The sequence below is a fragment of the Amblyomma mixtum genome, chromosome 2 (assembly GCF_055824585.1).
Source record: "Amblyomma mixtum isolate Tamu chromosome 2, ASM5582458v1, whole genome shotgun sequence".
Classification (NCBI taxonomy): domain Eukaryota; kingdom Metazoa; phylum Arthropoda; class Arachnida; order Ixodida; family Ixodidae; genus Amblyomma; species Amblyomma mixtum.
In genome coordinates this window covers 216,183,363-216,203,364 of record NC_143013.1, presented here as the reverse complement: position 1 = coordinate 216,203,364, position 20,002 = coordinate 216,183,363, and the positions used below count along the sequence as shown (strand labels likewise).

Genomic DNA, 20,002 nt, shown 5'->3' with positions numbered 1-20,002 from the left:
GGCATGTCTGGGAACCTCCGGACCCGAACCTGTCATCAAAAAGGAGCCCGACACGACGGACCGACCAGATCCCAAAGACAAGCATGTATTTGTTGCTTTACAGTTCGGCTGATGACCGATGTTTGACGCAGACTGCGTCTAAAAATTTGGTTTCCGATCCCCCACAGATTTCAATGCGACTAGTCCCTCACTTGCGCGACAGTTTGGAGGCCCACAGTCTTTGCTCTAGAAACGCATTAAAAGGGTCAACGACCTAACTGTTGCGTATGCGGATCAGCGAATAACGCCGCCGTCGAACAAATTTAATTCGTCTGTCCCTCTTTTCATCCTAACTTTACATGGCGTATATTAAAGTGCAATAAATATACTGTGCGGGCAATAGTTGCATTTCCGAGATATTTGGAAGAATTCTCAAAATTTTACCCCCAGGTTAATAAGAAAGCATTCATTTTTGCGTCTAGAAGATAAAAAAAAAACAAAGCAATTATTACTACAATCTTAATACGATATGTTCAAAATGCATTTTACCACGTTTTTTTTTTTTCTCGGGGCTGTCATGTTTGTAAGAACGTAGCCGACATTTATAGGTATTTCAACTATGCATTCCAAAAAGACGTCAACATCTGTGCATCTTTTATTTTTGTAACACCCATCAGATGGTAGGAATGTGGGTAAGCAGAGGGGCGTCATTCTGATAGTTTAGGTGTCTAGAAGCATAGCTCCCACGTGCCATTTCGAACACAGGTTCCGTCATTGCAGTTTCCCACAGGACACCACATAGTGGGAGGGGAAGTCTGGTTCCTGGCTTCGTCCTCGGTGAGGTCCTGAGAGAAAAGAAAAAAGTTAAGATTTGTGCGCGATATATTGAAGAATCAAACTATTTTTAATGCTCCTTGTGTACAACTATACAAAACGGCGAGTAATACGTGAAAATTTAACTGCTCATTGCGGGTAGAGTAACTATTATATCAATAAAGTGGCGTCAGCGTTAGATACAATGTTTCCATATATGAAAAGGGAAACATTTACGGTTACAGCCTCTTATCTGATAGAAAATCTTTGAAGCAAAGTTATGAGGTACAGCAGCTCTCTGTGTTTTATTTTTGCCCTCTTTCTAGAAGTGTCGACTGAGATCTTAATGATGACAGGAGGCTCAAGATGCAATCAATCTGCCGAAAAACTGCTCGCTCGAAAAATATGTGCGCTAACAACCTTGATTTTGATAGCCGAAAGAGCATAATCCCGCTGCAAGTAACAGATCGGCCAGGGCACTGATAAGTTTGAAACTTCGGGAAGGCCTTTTTACTTTAGGTTTTTGTATGCAGCGGGATGTCGAGGTGGAGCATGCATTTTGTTTGTTAGTCAAACTCTTTCATGAATTTGCACGGCATGCTCTTCATGCAATGATACGCGGCCTTTTAAGTTTCCTCGTTTGATGGTTCAAGATGGCAAGGCATTAAACTATGAAAACAAACCAAGCGTAAATTTCAGGGTATAGCAGATATTGATGATTGACATTACCAAGAGCATGTTATTATGCCCTCAACAGAGAATTCCTGTGATAATTTGCATTAGGAGCATCTTGCAGCGAACGCTGCGCGATAAACATTCTGCTTTTACAGACCTATTTGGCCCAGGAAGATAAGAAAGCAAATTGGTCAAGTTAACCTGACGAGCTTTCGGGCGGGCTGGTTGGGACGTTACGTTCAATTTCGAAACGGCGCGAGAAAAAAAAAACAGGATAGAGCTAGGGATCCACACCCAAACGCTGACTTACAAGTTCCTTGTAATTTTTCGAATAAACGTTGAGAGTCCGCGCTTGTGTCAGTGTCGCTTGCTCTGCTCTATATTTTTTTTCGCCCAGTTTCGAAGATTTATGGACCTGAGGGCTCATTGTCGTAATTCTGAGCCGATGACCTGTATGCTAAGGGCACTTTTGTTGCTTTGTTGATGGCACATCAACTGCCTTAATCAAGGAGAATTCTTCCGGAAGTGAAAGGAAGGGTACCTGCAATGGAGCTATTAATACACAGGCTAGCTATCGCCTCTGTCTTTGGGAAGCGTCAGTGAATACAATGTGCATGTTAATCGCAACTCTTCCAGATATTGCCCAAACTTTCAGTCGCCTCAAAAGCTAGAATGTTTGCAGCTCTAAGAGGATTGCGGAGAAAAGATCGATCAAGATATGGAAATTCCACCGAGCAGCCGCCATTTTACTCGAAGACTCTCTGCAGCTTAATGCTAAATAAAAAAATCACTGCAGCGTAGCACATTGCTTGTATGCCACCTTGGGGAAATGTTAATGTACAGGAATTGTAGGCAGTTCCCAGGTCATTCAACTGGCGAGAGGGCTCTCCTGTATCGCGGCGTTGGTTTCGCGGCCGCGTACCGGGGCCCGCTGGCTACGAGATTAGACGCTGCGAGGATCCGTCTCTTTCTTTTTTCCCCTCCTTGAAAGTGAAGCGTTTAAAAACCTTGTGCACCGTTCCCCTCGACCACCCTTTAATTCCGCTGCTTAAGAGTTGGTGGTGCAAAAGATGTGTCGTGCATGACGCTATGCTCACCAATTTTTTTCTTCTCCCTTTAGAGAGCACGACCTTCTAACTGCAATTGCAAATTATTCGAATTATTCGCAAGCACTCAGGAGGCTTTGTATGGGTTGCGTTTCCGCCAATCCCGTGCTCCACTAAAGTGATACCAAGACAGCGGCATTAGAACAAAATTTTCTAATGAGCATGTTAGTTCATATTCTTAGAAGGTCTTTCGTAGCGTGACGAGACGACACAGAGCTGAGGCAGCAAAGTAGTGATGTCTTGTTGCCTGCTCTTAGTCACCCTGTTGCGCTAAGGACATTGCTCATGTCGAATTGTTTGTTAATGTAAGCGCGAGAAGGCTGTATTTATTTCGCCATTCACCGAGGGGGAATTCTTCAAGGGCTTGATTTAGTTCTTGATGCAGCGTTACACTGGAAATGAGTATTGTGCAACAGAAGAAATCTAGTTGGCCAGTGACATATTTTAATCGCACTGCTCGATGCCGCGCTGAACTCTACCTTCCGTCAGATATTTTTGTTTGCCCATTATCTATGGCTTTTGTTTATCTCCTGTACAGACAATCAAAAGTCGTAACTACAGGCCTTTGTCCTGAGGAGAAAAAAATGTGCGCTATAAAAAAATTAAGACAATGAATAAACGCCCACGCGATTGCAAGGCTAAGCACGGCACCTCTTAGTACTTACGTGTAGGAGTAAGAGGCAAGAAAATTAGCGGGAACAACGTGAGACACAGGTCACAAAAAGAATAGCAGCGTTCTCGCAAACTCAACTATAATTTCCGAAATACCATCGTATCACCCACTTGACCTTTCCCTTGTTTAGTTCCTTTTGCTGATCGCTTTATGAGGTGATTTGGCCTGAGGTGCTTAAGAGCTGCAGTTTGCTAAACCTTTTCCGCCGAGCGACCTCACGCAGCGCATTTAGAGGTGTAAGTAGTCGAAGTAAACGACTCACTGGCTCCATGAAAATTTCATTACGAAGGAGACCAAGCAACAGACCACCGTACCTCTTCGCAGCGTCTGTCCTCGCAGCCGGCGAACGCCGTAGCGCGTCTGCGGTACCAGCGCAATGATACGAAAGAGCAACCGCTCCTGCCTACTGCGCGGTGGGATGGAAAAGTTTCTTCAACATTCTAATTGCAAATTTTTTTATCAATATTTCGCGTTGCTGTCGCAACAAAGGCAGCCTCGGAACTTAGCGCTCCTGTATGTACTGCCGCGATATTTGGTCTCTTCTTGTGCTAATGTTCCTAGCATGTTTTGGAAAACGTTTTCAGGCCTCCGATCATTAAAATCCCTGTAATAGAACAAGGAAAGCAAGCTTTGGGGGTACGTTCAGCGCAGTGGGATCGCAAATTGCTAGAGATGTCGCAAAAGACAGCCAGACCAATAGCAGTATAAACAAAAGTTGAAAAAAGTCGTTATTGAAGAGTGAAAGGTCAAATTTAGCCAATAAATTACATACATAACATGGGTAGTGATCAGGTGCTGTGCAGAGTGTGCTGCTGCAATTGTAGTGGCATCCCAATGGTTTCTGAGGGAAAACAAGCAATACATATTGTGCTGAAAAAAAATTATTACTTCGCTTTGATGTCGAAGTTGCCGTTTTATGAGCGGCTTTTAATTAAAACGAAACGAGATGAAAATGAAATTTTCGCATTCAGAGCACGTAAGGAATCTTGAGTGCTCACCGTAATTTCACTCTTGAAGTACATATATTTTACGTAAGAAAAAATACACTTCGCGCACAAAATGCGACTTACGCTCTTAGGGGCAACGTGAGCAAACACCCACCTAAAAGCAGTGAGCACAAAAGAGCGCGCCGTTGTAGCGCTCTAGACCAGTATGTGGACGACTGTACCTAGCCAGCTATTGGTCTTTCGTAAGCTGTAGTCTTTCAAGAAATGTAGTGCTGCCTTCGCTACCGCTTCGTCAACCTGTTTTCCCACTCAAGCACCTCTACATCACATCTTCTCTGCGGTGCTTATCCTCACCCCTGCTCCGAGGTGCCGTGCGGGTAGCACAAGGTGGCGTACTTCTCGCCTCCCGCTGGCGTTCGCCACGATTTCATCACCATAGCCCCCGATTCTATGTACGGTAAAGTGAAAGGCAACGTTACAGAAACCGAACAGCAAACTGCGAAATTACGGCACTGAAAAGTGTGTAGGGCACGAATGGTAAGCACTGAGTGAAAGGTTTCCCTCTAGTCACACTGTCGAAAATAGATTTTACTTCCCTTCTGCAATAATGGAAGCCAAAGGTGAACTCCTTGTTATCTGGGGGGCGCATTCGAACACTTCCATTTCATGGCATGCCATAAGAGCTCGCTCTACAGCTAAAAACAAATAACATAATTAGGAGGCACAATTTATCCGAATTCCTCACGTTTGTGAGTGGTGGTATCTAATAGCGGTGTGCATTGTTGGTCTATGAGTTCCGAGATCAATGTCCATGAATCCGTGCGGTAGCACTGGTTTTTTTTTAAGAACGGGGATATACGCAAACAAAGGAAAGGGCAATCTTGCTGCTTAAATGCAGAAAAGTGGTTCTCATTTTTTTTTTCACATAACTACAGGCAAGCGGTTCTTAAACATGAGAACGTGCTTTTGTGCCTCTGGTGCTTCAATATCAGCATTCTCATAACATTGAGGCTTTTTATTGGAACATTTAATGTTTCTGAAGCTTCCCTTTGCCAAAATCTGATTGTGTACGACCAATAATTTATTTCGTCTACTTTCTGACAAACTTGCTACGGCAGAAAGAACGATTATGTCATTGACACTGACTGAAGGCTGGGGCAAATTCACCTCCTTCACTCTGTACGGGCCACCAATAGCGATGCAAATAGCTCATTGATATGAGCTTAGGGGTTGTTTGCAGCAAATCGGTAAAAGCGTACACCTTATAGTAGTTTTTTTTATTTTCTTCTACTGCTAAGCTTCTGTGAAAGCTGCAAGGTTTTTCTTGTCGCTGTGTGGCTGTGCTTGTATGGATGATAGTGAGGAATTATGCCGTATTACAAGTGTGTCTCTATCATTTTGGTTGTGAGGTGGTCAGGATAATATATAACACAGAAAGTGTTTTAGCGACTTTCAGGTTCAAAACAGCACCTATATTGAGTGCTGGGATTTAGTTCTTTTCTTCCATACTCACAATAAGCCAGATCTATTATCACAATGCCACAGCAGCTGCTCACGAACAAACTGCGCCCTCTGGTTAAGCTATCAACGTCGTCATCATCAGGCTAACTACGACCACCGCAGGAGAAAGACCTCTTCCATATCTCTCCAGTTAACAATGCCCTGTGACAGCTGTGCCCCCCTTATACCCGCAAACTTCGTAATCTAATCCCCCTCTCCAAATCTCTCAGGCCCCTTGCTGCTCTCGCCCTCCATTGCAATCCTATCCGTTACCCTTAGCGACCATCGGTTAGGTTGCCATTAGGTTACATACCCTGCCGAAGCCAATTGCATGTTCCTGATTTCAACTAGGATGTCGAAAACTAGAGTCTTCTCCCTAGCCAGCATTTCTCTCTTCCTGTGCCTAAAAGTGCGACCTATCATTTTTCTTTTTTACCTCCCTGCGATGTTCTCAATTTAAGTTCAACCTTTTCGCTACCACCGTCGTATCTGGCTCGTAGATGAGTACCAGTTTGATACAGCAGTTATATATACTTCTCCTTGAGGGATATTGGTAAATTGCTATTCATCACTTTAGATCACCTGCTAAATCCATCCCGCCCCGTACTTATTCTGCTTGTTATTTCATTCTCGCAGTCATGACTTGCGGCCACCACCTGCCTTAAGCCGCTGTAATTTCTTACCGCTTCGAGCGCATCGCTATCTCTTGATCTTCTGCTCTGTTGCGAGACTGCTGAGAAAGCAGGGACGCTTGTATGTTAAGTGCTCCTAAAATATCCAGCTATAATGTTGCATAGACTTCGTCACAGAAGGGCCACACGCTCGTTCTTAATCAATAGCTAAATTAGTGAATAAAGGCAGACGGAACACTAACCGAAGCGTGTCATTTAAACTGTTAGTCTCCATTTGGTTAACACCAGTTATGCAGAAATATTGGGCACGAAAAGCGCACTAAATGTTAGATTGAAGAAAGTAGCAAACTAATTCAAAGTTATCTTTGGCTGAAAAATGGGTGAACAATTATTAAGAAGTTTTTTTTTTATTATGTTATCGACTTGAACGTGAGCACCTGTTCAACATTATTGGAGCGAACCGGAAGAGCTAAACATGAAGAAGCGGGCGTAAATTTTGATAAGTACAAGTAACAACTTTTTACGCAATGAGAAAATCGAGTGAAACATCACCCTAATAGTCAGTAGGTGGTTTAAAATATCACGAGGTCAAAATGCACGCTAGAAGAGATCATTTGCGTTTTTATAATTTCAAATAATTGAAAGTATGGAAATGGTTCGAAGACAAAACGTAGCTATGAATTCCAATGCTAAATGTGCCTGTAAATTAACTGGACAGCGTGTTATGGAGCTTGTGTCGTGGAAAATTCATCGCCTTTGACCGTGAGTGAAAAACGCACGAAAAACTCCCAGAGAAGGAACCTAACAAGCATGCGGGCCACCAGCTCTAGTAATGTTGCGCGTCATCCCAACCTGTCCGCCGGACTGTCAGCGAACCTGCGCATCGTGGCAGGTGGCAGTTAAACCAATGAATCATCGCGAGAAGTTGCTCGTATAGAGCAGCCTGCATCGCACATGATTCACCGGTGGCCGCAAACCTCCCATCGCAGGGCTGTGGCGCATCACTTATCCACTGCACCAAAGCGCCAGAAGGGGCATGAGGACTCCCAAGGATATATGAATGTCATATATGACATGTGAGAGAATGACGAATTCTGGACACATGGGCAATAACCAATTAGCTATCGCGTCGTACACTTCAGGCGGAACTCACTCATCCCCTCTAATTTTTTACTGGTTTGAAAAGTAAATTTTTATATACTAACCAAGACAGTTCCATTGGTGTTGTTAAGATGTGGAAATGGGCATGCACAATCTGGAAAAGAAATCAAATCAGAGAAATTAAAACAATTTTTTTTTGTAACTGCAAAGTGTAAAGTCATTTTTTGTGAAAATAACGCCAGAGCCCCTCGATTTCCTGATAATGTTGGGACTGTAGATATTTCGCAATCCGTTACTTCAAGGAATCGAAACCGGTTACTCGAGTCAAAAGCAGCGTTTTTAACTACGGTAATCAAAAAGCGGAAAACATACCACATGATGTGAAGTAATTTACTAAGCACCAACCCCTTAGAGAGAGAGAACAACTTTTATTTAGAAAGCCTGCAGAGTCGGTTAGGCTCCCTCCAAGCAGGGAGGACAAGCTTTTACCGCGACGCGGCCACTACGTCAATCTCGTGCGTTGTGCTCCTTGAGGTCTTCCTCGCTACTTCCGCGGGTTCGAGAGGGCCGCCGCCCCCTTCCTGGGGGTGCCGCCCCCCTCTCCTCGGTTTCGCTCGGTCGCTGCCTCTCGAGAGCTGCCGAGACCTGCTGGACGGCCTTGAGTTGTGTCTTATGATCACGGCTCCTCGTTGCAGCCTCTAGCTGCGGCGGGATCGTCGTCTTCTCGCTGGCTTCGAGCGGATTTACGCTACAGTCCCAAAGGATGTGAGCCGCGGTGGCTCTCTCCTTCGCGCACAGTCTGCATATGTCACTCGCGTACACACTCGGACACACGTGCTTAGCTAGCACCGGGATGAGCAGGGACCCCGTCTGTAACTGTCTATATAACACTGCCTCCTTCCGTGTAAGCCCCGGGTGAGGTGGCGGCATAGTCTGTCTGTTCAGTCTGTACCATTTCACTATTTCGTTGAAGGTGGTCATCTTGTCCTTGGCACTGCGCCGCGACCAGGACTCCGAGTCGGCCGTACTTTCAGCCGCGCGGTTGGTTAGTCCTCGCGCGGCCGAGTTGGCCGTCTCGTTGTGGTTCACGTTTCCGCGTTCCGACACGTCACTGCCCATGTGGGCCGGAAACCACTTGATCACCACAGGACTGTGCCCCAACCCCTTCTATCAAAAGTTTCTTGGCAGCAAAAAAACGTTTTACTGCCGCTTCTTCTAGGAACAAACGAACGTCTGGGATGCGGGGCCAAAAAACTGCCCCTGTACTTTGTAGTTTTTGGCCTTTGACATGTTTGTGGCCTTTTTATCCAATGAATGCTCCGCTTTCGAACAAAGTAGCGTCTTCACCGCCAAAGGCGGTAATCTATCTATAACCAGCAATTTCAATTTGTCGTCAGTCTCTCATTCTTCTTCAAGAATACACTGGAATAACAAAGGCTTTACTTCAGGTATAGGGCTACATGTCAAGTAAAGAAATGTCAAAAATATGTGTATATTTCTATTGCAGCTAGTGATGCAGCAAACGGATGAGCGGAAAGTGTCAGACTTTGTTTTAACTAACTTGCTGTCTCCGTTACAATTCGCTTGCACTCTTATCATCATACTTATTAACTCGCACATATGATTGCCGTATGATACGCATCCAATACTACCAGACGCTGCAAATTTAAATCATTTATAGCGAAGACGGCCAGCAATCGGAACCGCCTGCGCACCTCTGATTTTGATACTTGTTACAGGTGTTTATTTAAACCTGCCGCTGTAAAGTGTGCCTTTAACTGATCTGCTGTCTTACTTATCTTATCATGCATTCTGTACAAGATTATGGTCTTCTTTGCTGTATTACCTTTTTTTGTTTTGTTGCATTATGACTTTAATTTGTTTTATTTTTCCTCTCCCTTCACTCAAGCCCCTCTGGCGCCTTTAAGTTATTGTAATTGTAAGATGGGGTTGTGGCTGAGCAGAACCTAGGTCGCTTTGCAACGTTCAGCAAAGGTGCAGGCCAAGCGTTCGGGCTGCGAGCGAGCGTCACACCTCAGGATCGTCGTCTTCTTTCACTACTACAGTTCACCGCAGTGAGCGAGCACGGCTGCTACACTACAATTACCCCCCGGCGAAAAAGGAGGCATCCTGCCGAGTTAGGGCGCACAGATGGTAGGCGGATCGTAGTACGGCTTGAGACGGTCGACGTGCACTGTTTCACGGCCACGACGGCGCGCATCTTGCGGCGGCGAAAGCGGTTCAATGATGTAGTTGACTGGAGAGGTCTGGCAGACGACACGGTACGGGCCGTGGTACTTTGAAATGAGTTTTGTGGAGAGACCGGGACTGGTGGAGGGAACCCAAAGCCACACGAGCGAGTCTGGGGTATAGGACGGAAGCGGACTGGTAGGGGCGCGAAGGTGCTTCTGGCGATTCTGATCTTGCGTTGTAAAAGAGCGGGCAAGCTGGCGGCATTCTTCAGCATAGGTCGCTGCTTGAGAAAGGGTAAGAGACTCGGAGATATCAGGGCGATACGGAAGCACGGTATCCATGGTACAGGAAGGCTCGCGGCCGTAAAGAAGAAAGAACGGAGAGAAGCCAGTTGTGCTCTGTGTGGCAGTGTTGTACGCATATGTCACAAATGGGAGAATGCGGTCCCAGTTTGAGTGGTCCGAGGCAACATACTTGGCGATCATGGCGGTCAATGTGCGATTGAAACGTTCAGTAACGCCGTTCGTTTGAGGGTGGTAGGCCGTAGTAGAGCGGTGAACAATGCGGCATTGGCGAAGTAGGGCTTCGACGGTGTCTGAGAGGAAGACACGGCCGCGGTCACTCAGAAGCTCCTTAGGAGAACCATGGCGTAGAACGAGATGATGCAGGATGAAAGACGCAACGTCGGGCGCAGATGCGGATGGCAAAGATGACGTTTCGACGTAGCGGGTAAGGTGATCGACTGCCACTATGACCCAGCGGTGTCCAGCCGGAGTTATGGGAAGGGGCCCGTAGAGATCGATGCCAACGCGGTCGAATGGGCGCATGGGGCAAGGCAAGGGCTGCATCGGAGCAATGGAACGGCGAGAAGGGGTTTTGTGGCGTTGGCATTCCGGGCAGGAGCGAACGTACTGTCGAATGAAACGGTACATTCCCCGCCAGTAGAAGCGGAGTCGAAGGCGCGTGTAGGTCTTCACCACACCGGCGTGAGCGCACTGGGGGTCGGCGTGAAAAGAGGCGCAGATATCGGAACGCAGGTGGCGAGGAATGACAAGGAGCCATTTGCGACCGTCGGGAAGGTAGTTGCGGCGGTAAAGGAGGCCATCCCGTATTGCGAAGTGGCGGGCTTGACGACGGAGAGTGCGGGTCGCAGGTCGCTGAGATGGTGTAGACAGGAGAGCGAGGAGGGAAGCGATCCAGGGGTCCCGTTGTTGTTCAAACGGCATGTCGGCAATATCAAGGGAGGACGCATCAGCGGTGGCGAAAGATGTGGAGTCTAAGTCACAAGGTAGCGGGGACCGCGATAGTGCGTCGGCATCAGAATGCTTACGGCCAGATCGATAGATGACTTCAATGTCGTATTCTTGTAAGCGCAACGCCCAACGAGCAAGACGGCCTGAAGGGTCTTTGAGGGACGACAGCCAGCAGAGGGCATGGTGGTCGGTAACGACAGAGAACGGGCGACCATATAGGTAAGGGCGGAACTTTCCAATAGCCCAAATTATTGCCAAGCACTCCTTCTCTGTCACGGAATAATTGCGCTCGGCCTTTGTCAAAGTGCGGCTGGCATACGCAACAACATGTTCGGCGCAGCCGGGCTTGCGCTGAGCCAGCACGGCACCGAGGCCCACGCCGCTGGCGTCAGTGTGAATTTCAGTGTGCAGGCTGGGGTCGAAATGGCGGAGGATCGGCGGGGACACAAGCAGGCGCCGAAGCGTTCTGAACGCCGCGTCACAGTCTGGTGTCCAAGACGAGAGGCTGGTGTCGCCGGCAAGCAGATCAGTCAGGGGTGACAGGATGGAAGCGAAATTGCGTACGAAGCGGCGAAAATAAGAGCACAGCCCGATGAAGCTACGCAGCTCTTTCAGGGAGGTGGGTCGGGGAAACTCGGCGACTGCGCGCAGTTTTCCAGGATCGGGAAGGACGCCTTCTTTGGACACGACGTGGCCCAAGATGGTAAGCCGCCGGGCTGCGAAGCAGCACTTCTTTAAATTCAGTTGCAAGCCGGCGTCGGTCAAACATTGCAGGACACGCTCGAGGCGGGCCAGGTGGGACGAAAAGTCTCGAGAAAAGACGACGATATCGTCCAGATAGCACAGACACGTGTGCCACTTGAGTCCGCTGAGAACTGTGTCCATCATGCGCTCGAATGTGGCCGGCGCATTGCACAAGCCGAACGGCATGACATTGAATTCGTAGAGGCCGTCGGGCGTAACAAAGGCCGTCTTTGGCCGATCAGCAGCAGCCATGGGCACCTGCCAATAGCCGGAGCGGAGGTCCAATGAGGAAAAGAATTCCGCGCCTTGCAGGCAGTCGAGGGCATCGTCAATACGGGGAAGCGGATACACATCCTTGCGCGTAATCTTGTTGAGGCGACGGTAATCAACGCAAAAGCGGATGGATCCGTCCTTCTTCCGCACGAGAACAACGGGGGAGGCCCAGGGGCTGTGAGAAGGCTGGATTACGCCGCGCTGAAGCATGTCGTGCACTTCCTTGGTAATGACGGTGCGTTCAGGGGCCGACACGCGATAAGGACGCTGGCGCAAAGGGGCATGCGTTCCGGTGTCAATGCTGTGTGTGACGACGGATGTGCGGCCAAGAGAGCTGTGTGGGAAGTCGAAGGACGCACGGAAACGTTGAAGTAAGGCGACGAGCTGATCACGTTGGTGCGGCGAAAGGCTGGCATCGATAGATCGGGAAAAAACAGAAACGGTGTCTTGGTTTGGCGTAGCAGGAGGCGAACCAATGGCATCTATCTGGAGAGGGGCTGGTTCGTCAGAGACAGAGTATGGAAGAGCGTGATCGACTGATTCTACATGGCCCAGGCATTCGCCGCGGAGAAGCGTTGATGGACAAGAAAAAGGGTTCGTGACATAGATTGCGCTGTGGCCATCGCAGACAGTCAGAAGAGCGAACGGAAGGAGGAAACAGTGGCGACGGGCAGCGGCATCGGTCGGAGTAAAGAGAACAGTTGAATCAGGATCGCAGGCGCAAGTGAGGGGAACCAGGGCAGCAGAGAAGGCAGGGATGTCAGTATCTGCAGCGACCAGCATTTTACCGAGGCGGAGAGAGGTGTCGGACGGCAGAGTAGCGCAGAGCGGAGACAGTTCAATGCTGGCACGGGCACAGTCGATGATCGCATGATGAAGGGTCAGAAAGTCGCAGCCCAGAATGACGTCATGAGAACAGGAGGACAGCACGAAAAACTCGGCGATATACACAACATCCCGGATAACAAGGCGAGCTGTACATAATGCTAGAGGTTGAATGCGGTGCGAGCTTGCAGTGCGGAGGCAAAAGTTCGAAACAGGCGTCGTCACTTTACGGAGTCTACGGCAAAGGGCTGCGCTAATAACGGATACAGCAGCGCCCGTGTCTACAAGGGCGAGAACGGCGACGCCATCAACAAATACTTCGATAACATTCGCAGGTGAAGACGGAGGACTTGGGCAGTTCGATGGAATCGCAGTTCTTGCCTCCGGAACTGCGGCTGTTAGTTTTCCTCCGGACGAGAGGGTGATCGCCGGCGCATGGGAGAGATAGATCGGCGACGGGGAGAAGGCGACCGGCGTGAAGAATATGAAGAGCGGTCAAGGTGGAAGGAGTCCGCAGGCGTGCCGGAGGGAACTGGTTGCGAGGGAGGCGCAGGGTCGTAGTGGAAGGGGCTTGCCCCGTCCCGGAAACTCGGCGGGTATTGGCGACAAAGCCGGGCGACATGGCCCGGCAAGCCACAGGAGTAACATATGGGGCGGTTGTCGTAGGTACGCCATGGGTTCATGACGGAACGGCGAGGCGGCAGGCGACGACGGACAGGTGCCGGCGGAGGTGGTAGCGGTGCGACAGATGGGTGGTTAACGTAGACTTCGGGGCGTCGGGGTCTGGCGGCAACCTCAGCGTAGGTGAGGGGGGCAGCCACAGGCGGAGGCCGAGGGCTAGAGGGCAAAACGTCGGCGACCTGCTCTTGGATGGTGCGTCGAAGGGTGGGATCGATGGGTGACGCAGGGTCGCCAGACACAGGCAGTAGGGACAGTTGGCGGGCCACTTCTTCCCGTATGAAGGCCTTGATCTGGGGAAGCAGGGAGGCCGAGTCAGAGACCAGACTGCAGATCGCCGGCGCAGGAAGGGACTCATCGAGGACTCCGGAACGGCGAGTAGAATTCCTCTGCTTCCTGAGGACGTCATAGCTCTGACAAAGCTGAATGACATCCACCACCGTTTGCGGATTCCTGGCGAGCAACATTTGGAACGCGTCGTCGGAGATGCCCTTCAGGATGTTGCTAATTTTCTCGGCCTCCGGCATGGATGGATTGATGCGCTTGCACAGGTCCAGAACATCTTCTATGTAACTGGTGAAGGTTTCAGTGGCGTGCTGAGCGCGAGCGCGGAGGCGTTGTTCGGCGCGCAGTTTGCGCACAGCTGGGCGGCCGAATACCTCCGAGAAGCTGGTCTTAAAGGACGACCAGGTAGGCAAGTCGGCCTCGTGGTTGCGGAACCACAAGTTGGCAACGTCGCTGAGATAGAATAGTACGTTACCAAGCTTGGTGGCATCGTCCCACTTGTTGTGGGCGCTGACGCGCTCGTAAGTCGCCAACCAGTCGTCAACATCGTGGTCGTCGGCACCGCTGAAGACGCTGGGATCTCGCTGCCGGAGCCCGCCAGAACACAGGATGGTAGGCGACGGGATGGGGGCTGTCTGGCTGGTGACTTCAGGCATAACTGGCGGCGAAGGTAAGGTGCGGCTACGGAGCTCCAGGATGAGGACGAGAGGGGGAACTTACAGCAGCCTCCACCAAATGTAAGATGGGGTTGTGGCTGAGCAGAACCTAGGTCGCTTTGCAACGTTCAGCAAAGGTGCAGGCCAAGCGTTCGGGCTGCGAGCGAGCGTCACACCTCAGGATCGTCGTCTTCTTTCACTACTACAGTTCACCGCAGTGAGCGAGCACGGCTGCTACACTACATAATAAATAAATAAATAAATAAATAATTAAATATCATGTATGCCTTTGTCAGCAATCTTCTTTGTGAGGTGGTGGTACTTACGCAAAGGTCGTAATCAGAAAGAACTAATGAGAATTGGATCTGAAGGATTAACCTATCAGACTGCACTTTTCACTTAAAGCAAATACAACATGCACATATGTATTGATAGCTTGGACTTGTAAAATATACGTAAATATTGCAATTAAGGGTAATGCAAGCTCAACATGACTGCAGAATGTACAGTCCTCCCCAGAGTGATACCGAGCACGCTTCGGGGATTAAACTTTTCACACGCTTTACCAAGCGGATATTAGGAAGTGTGTATGTGGCGCATGCCGCTGCTGCCCTCACCTGTGAATCCAATGAACTATAATATCTCTTCTACGGAACGCACGAGAAAATTTTATGCACGATGCCCGCTTCGTGATATTTTGGTCGCATCTAGTTGATGGTCGGATGTGCTAGTAGTCGCCAAACGGAAGCGCTCAGCCGTCAGCATGATAATAAGTTTACCCACGCAGCGTATCGCACATCGCGGATCCTGAGACATCGCTCTTTTTGCGTCCAGCGCAACGATAAGCTTAAAGACGTCTGATATACGAAGCGCGAACTAAGATACGGTAACTGACCTTTTTTTATTGCTTTTGTCATGGTCGGCAAACAACATAAAATCCTGGGACGTCCCGGATGTGATGCATTAACGGTGATAATATACCGCGAATGAAGCAACAAAAGCTGCAACTGGCTATGGACGAGGTAAGTGCCTAGTAGGGCTCACTGCCGTCATCGTAGCAACCTCATGCCGCGATATTTCAGGTCTCCTAAACAGAGGAGGCGGATGAAACATTTAAGCAGAAAATTAGATCGCAAGTGGGCTCTACTGAGAGTAATTTAAATTGGGCATCTCTAAAAAAATGCAGAGAAGGATCTGCAATAAAATATTTCATATCCGGCAGAAATTAAAGGGCTAAAAAAATTTGCCGACGATTACGTTACTTCCTAATGGGAAACTTGAGCGCAGCTCATCAGCTGTTTCAGCCTTTCGATAGATTGAGGCAAAGAATTCGAGCAAGACATGTATGCAGAATTTCAGACAACTTGTTATTTTTCACATATTTCCCTTCTTCATAAACACTCCACTAACAGTTCTTGATTGTCATGAAGGAAGGTTTGTTGTCGGAAAAATGGATATATGCTCCTCTTGCTGCAGCAATGCCTCTTTCTCAACAACGAGGTCTATGCAAGTATTTCGCTAGGTTGTCACAGACATGGGAGGCGTTACAAGCGAGAGGAACGGGATGTTCTCTCGCATAAGTAGTAACAAATTCCTGTTTGTCTTTAGATGTATATTAAAGTCCCTACCAACCCTCCCACCCTGGCAGGTGGCAGTTAATGGTTGATCGCGAGATTTCGCTCACCGTTGTCAGCTCTAACGCCTGCAGCCCACATCTCTCTCTCATCACCCCAGGTACCTATAAGCCTGATTCAGGCGTCCGCCGACCCAGGAAGCCAGTTATGCGCACTTGCTTTCCTTAAAATGATCGGAGTGTAAAACGTTGTCAACGCCAACGCCAATGAACGCAATGAACGCCGACGGCCTGTGGCTTCAGCGACGCGGTTCTGGTACAATGTTGTCAATACCTGCAGCCCACATCTCTCTCTCATCACCCCACGTACCTAACGCGCGATTCCCGCGTCCACTAACCCAGGGAGCTAGTCATGCGCTCTTGCTTTCCTTAATATGGCACAACGTTGTCAATGCCAACGCATGCAGCGCACATCTGTCATTAGCGCCAGGCAGCTTAAAGCATGATTGAGGTGTTCACTGTTCCAAGAGGGCAGTTATGCGCCTTTCCTTTCGTTTTCAAGCTCCCGCTCCATTGGTTTCGAGGTTTAAATCGGGACAGGCGCCCACTCCTAGTTACAACGGACAACGGCGACTTGATGGTGACTTCGCGAGACGCAGAAACGGGCGCCACAGACCTGCGCTCTGAAAGACTAAATTATCAAATTTGCATTACTGCTGCGCCATAGTGTTTAAGCAGCAAACGCGGACGCCCAGGTGCTTGATTTCCGGATTTCAATTTTAACTTGAAAGCAATAAGTATTTTTCGAACCAATCTGCGCATATGTATTTTTCTTGCAATGCACTGAGAAGTTTTCTAGTTCAGAGTGGTCGTGAGTTGGTCTTGCACACCCGCATTGATGTCCTCTTGCGAACAACATTCCGTACAAGAAATCAGGACTTAAGTTACTACTAATGCACAACGCAGAACAGAGACAGAACCCTGTGAAAATAAGTACAAGCGATAATAAAAATACACTGTCTAGAGCACCCCCAGGAGTCTCAAAGCTAAACTAAATTGGTCACAGTCAGAAAGCAATAAACTTAAGTGGTTAAAAAGGACGGCATCCTTAAAGAGTGAAGTCACACTGAAGAGTCAGACTGGTTCGGGGCAGATGAAATTGTACATCACCATTATTCAGGCAAGGTAAAAAATTACCATGCCGTACTTACCATTTCCATAATCATAATCAGTTGAATTTTCTGCAAAGAATATGATAGATAAAGCATTAAGCTTTTTTCACATCAACCATCTGAACAGAAGATCCGTTGGGCATGCATTGTAAGACGAAAGAACAAGAAACCTAATAGGTGCTACTGATGCTTGTGATTATTGCTTGAAAGATTGAGATAATCACGCGATGATTATCACGTTGTTCAGTTCCACTTTCTCCGTGAAAAAATTAGCATCGCATAAAATACAGCACTCATGGACTGGTTTACCCTTGAGTTAGCTTGTAAATCTAGCAACATTGTTCAGCGTCGAAAAGGTATGATATACATGTACAGTGGTGAGCAGCCTTGTCTAGAGCGCTCGGGCGGTGCACTTCCTTGCAAACAAATCCAGATTTTGTGGCAGCCTCTATGGTCCAGCTGCAACGCTTGCACGGAAGTAGCGCCAGATAGCCTCGTAAACAAAGCAGGCACGAAAACTTTGCCCTGTAATGAGGGGCTGCTCTCTAATTTCGGTTTTTGTTACCAAGTGCGCACTGCTCAAGCGTTCTAGACAAGGCTGCTCACCACTGTACATATGATCATAATATTCGGGAGTAACTTCACCTGGGAAAAAAAGAAATAAAGCTTTATGACCATATCGCACCATACTTGAGAACAAGGATACGTTAAAATATGTACTCATGATGAGGCAAAATGATATACAGGTGATCACTGCAGTTCGGCTAGATAAGTGGGTACTGAGAAGCTCAGGAATTGCAAGTAATATTGTGCAGGTATTGGGCACCCACTTTTCTAGTGTTGCATTTTTTAATTTCTCTAAAATGGGCGAGAAACCGAAACCACTGCAACAGCAAAAAAATAAATAAAGAGGTGGTTGTATAGTCTCATGCGTTTAGCAACATAAGCAGAACGCCCTTTTAGGATGATCCACCGGTGTGAGAAAGCCAAACCACTCCCACCCCCCAAACAAAAATTGACAGACGATCAGATCGTCTGATCCACTACTTCCACTACAAAGATCGCTTCCACTACAAAAAAATTAAACACGATCAGATGCTGTTATGCGACGAGGAAATTTTTTTTTAAAAAGGGGTCATTTATTTCGCTTCCCTAGGGCTGGTTCTTTTGAATTTCCAATGATTTATGCGTGGCGCTTTCTGCATTTACACTTCGCATTGCTTTGGCTGATGTTTTCCGTGATCTCCGTGATTATTACTTGACAGCGTATACAGCTCATTCGGTCGAAAAGACGTCGGTGTAGTAGTAGTAGTAGTTGTAGTTGTCGGGACCGTGCGTCAAAAAAATCGTATCATGCCAACCATTTGCGCAGAATGTCGCGGATTGTGCATACGATTCCGTGATTCGTGAGCGTAAACCTACTAGTTAAGTTAGACCATAGTGTGGAGTAGCAGGCCAGGGCCATGTTACCACCGGCCGACCTCTCCACCTTTCCCTCATTAAAATTCGTTTCTCTCTCTTTAGACCATAGGTTGCGGGAGGAATTCCAACCGGAGATCATAATTAGTGGCTACGGGGGTCCACCGAGATATGTGAGACAGTTACTGCGTCATTTCCTTTCCTCAAATACAATTTTCATTTGCTTCATTAGGCACCTCTTCCTTTCTTTCTTCGTCCAATCCCACCTGCCTCCCTTCTTTTACGGTGCGGTTCAGATGTCTTGAGAGATGTGAGAAAATTACTGCGTCATTACTTTTCCTCCAAAATCTGTTACATTTTAGGCGTTTCCAAGGGCCAAGGCGTCGTGCCGAACGGGCTACGGCGTTCCGCGGACTATCTAGCAGCGCTGTAACAAGCTGTTGCGCTCCACTCTTACAGTCGAAGGTTAAGCGTACGTGCTAGTGCACAGAACGTAAATGCAGAGAGAAAGAAAATTCCACGCCATGGAGGGAGTCTAATGGTATTATCACTGTTATGCTTCAAGTAAATATCCTTACTTGTAATCACGTTGAGCCAGCGATAATCGGCACACAAGCGTATAGACTCGTTCTTTTTTATTAACATGGAGATCGAAATCCAAATGTTAAAAGGGACTTGTCTTCTAGGAAAAATGGTTATTCCAGCTCCACCTAGTGACCGAATCCCATGATATTTTTTCCAGCGGATAGAATATGCACGTAGAATATGCAGCTCAGCCCTGCGGGGAATTTTAACGCGCTCCGCTAGATCGAAGGTAGGATGTGGCAGCAGAAGTGCACATACCCTTGACCATGCGAATAGGAGGCGAGAATAGTTTGAAGAGGTGAAAATCAAATCCTAACTGCAGATAATGCTGCTACCGCTAAATGATTTTAAAATATTCTTGCTGGGGTATATTCGTGAAGCGTAATTCCTTAATATACCAAGCGTACCCGGAACTTTAATGAATAGTGCGGCAGGCCGCCCTTAAAAGGTTGTATCAGCAACAACGTCACCAACCAGCTTAATAACATAGAACGCGGCCTATTGACAAGCCTCACATCGAAGGCACACGATATGTCCAAACATATAAATTGCTTTTTTTAGTTAATTCTACATTAATTGAAGATCCACGCATTAGTTTTTCGTTAAGAGGAGAGAACAAGGCCCGAAGTCTATAGGGCGGCCAAATCACGGCTACGTCTAAAGGCCACCCCGCCCAAAGGACAACTTTCATTCTTTGATGGGTAATTCTTTTTTGCATAATGTGATCCAAAGCCATCCACGAAATCGCCTACGTTTCGGCACTGAAGTACTATTTTGTTGAAGATCATGTGATATGCACTACGGTTTCACCCAACAGTTAGATTGGTTCATGCATGCACGACATTAGGTGACTTCAACACGCAAGGATGGTGTTTGGCGCAGCCGCCATTTCGATCATTTCTCCTGTAATGGCGACTAAG

General features: G+C 47.9%; 1 protein-coding gene across 1 annotated transcript in view; it reads right to left on the bottom strand.

Annotated features, from left to right (window-relative positions):
• Positions 1–692: 692 nt before the first annotated feature.
• The window catches only part of LOC149362553 (evasin P991-like), a 31,513-nt gene continuing 12,203 nt past the window's right edge, over positions 693–20,002 (bottom strand). Inside the window, exons 4-7 of the mRNA XM_089569753.1 lie at positions 17,118–17,147; positions 7,531–7,580; positions 4,019–4,087; positions 693–824 (exon numbers count right to left, since the gene is read on the bottom strand). Of these exons, the coding sequence (XP_089425879.1) occupies positions 708–824; positions 4,019–4,087; positions 7,531–7,580; positions 17,118–17,147 (266 nt within the window). The 3' untranslated portion in view covers positions 693–707. The remainder of the gene's footprint in view (positions 825–4,018; positions 4,088–7,530; positions 7,581–17,117; positions 17,148–20,002) is intronic.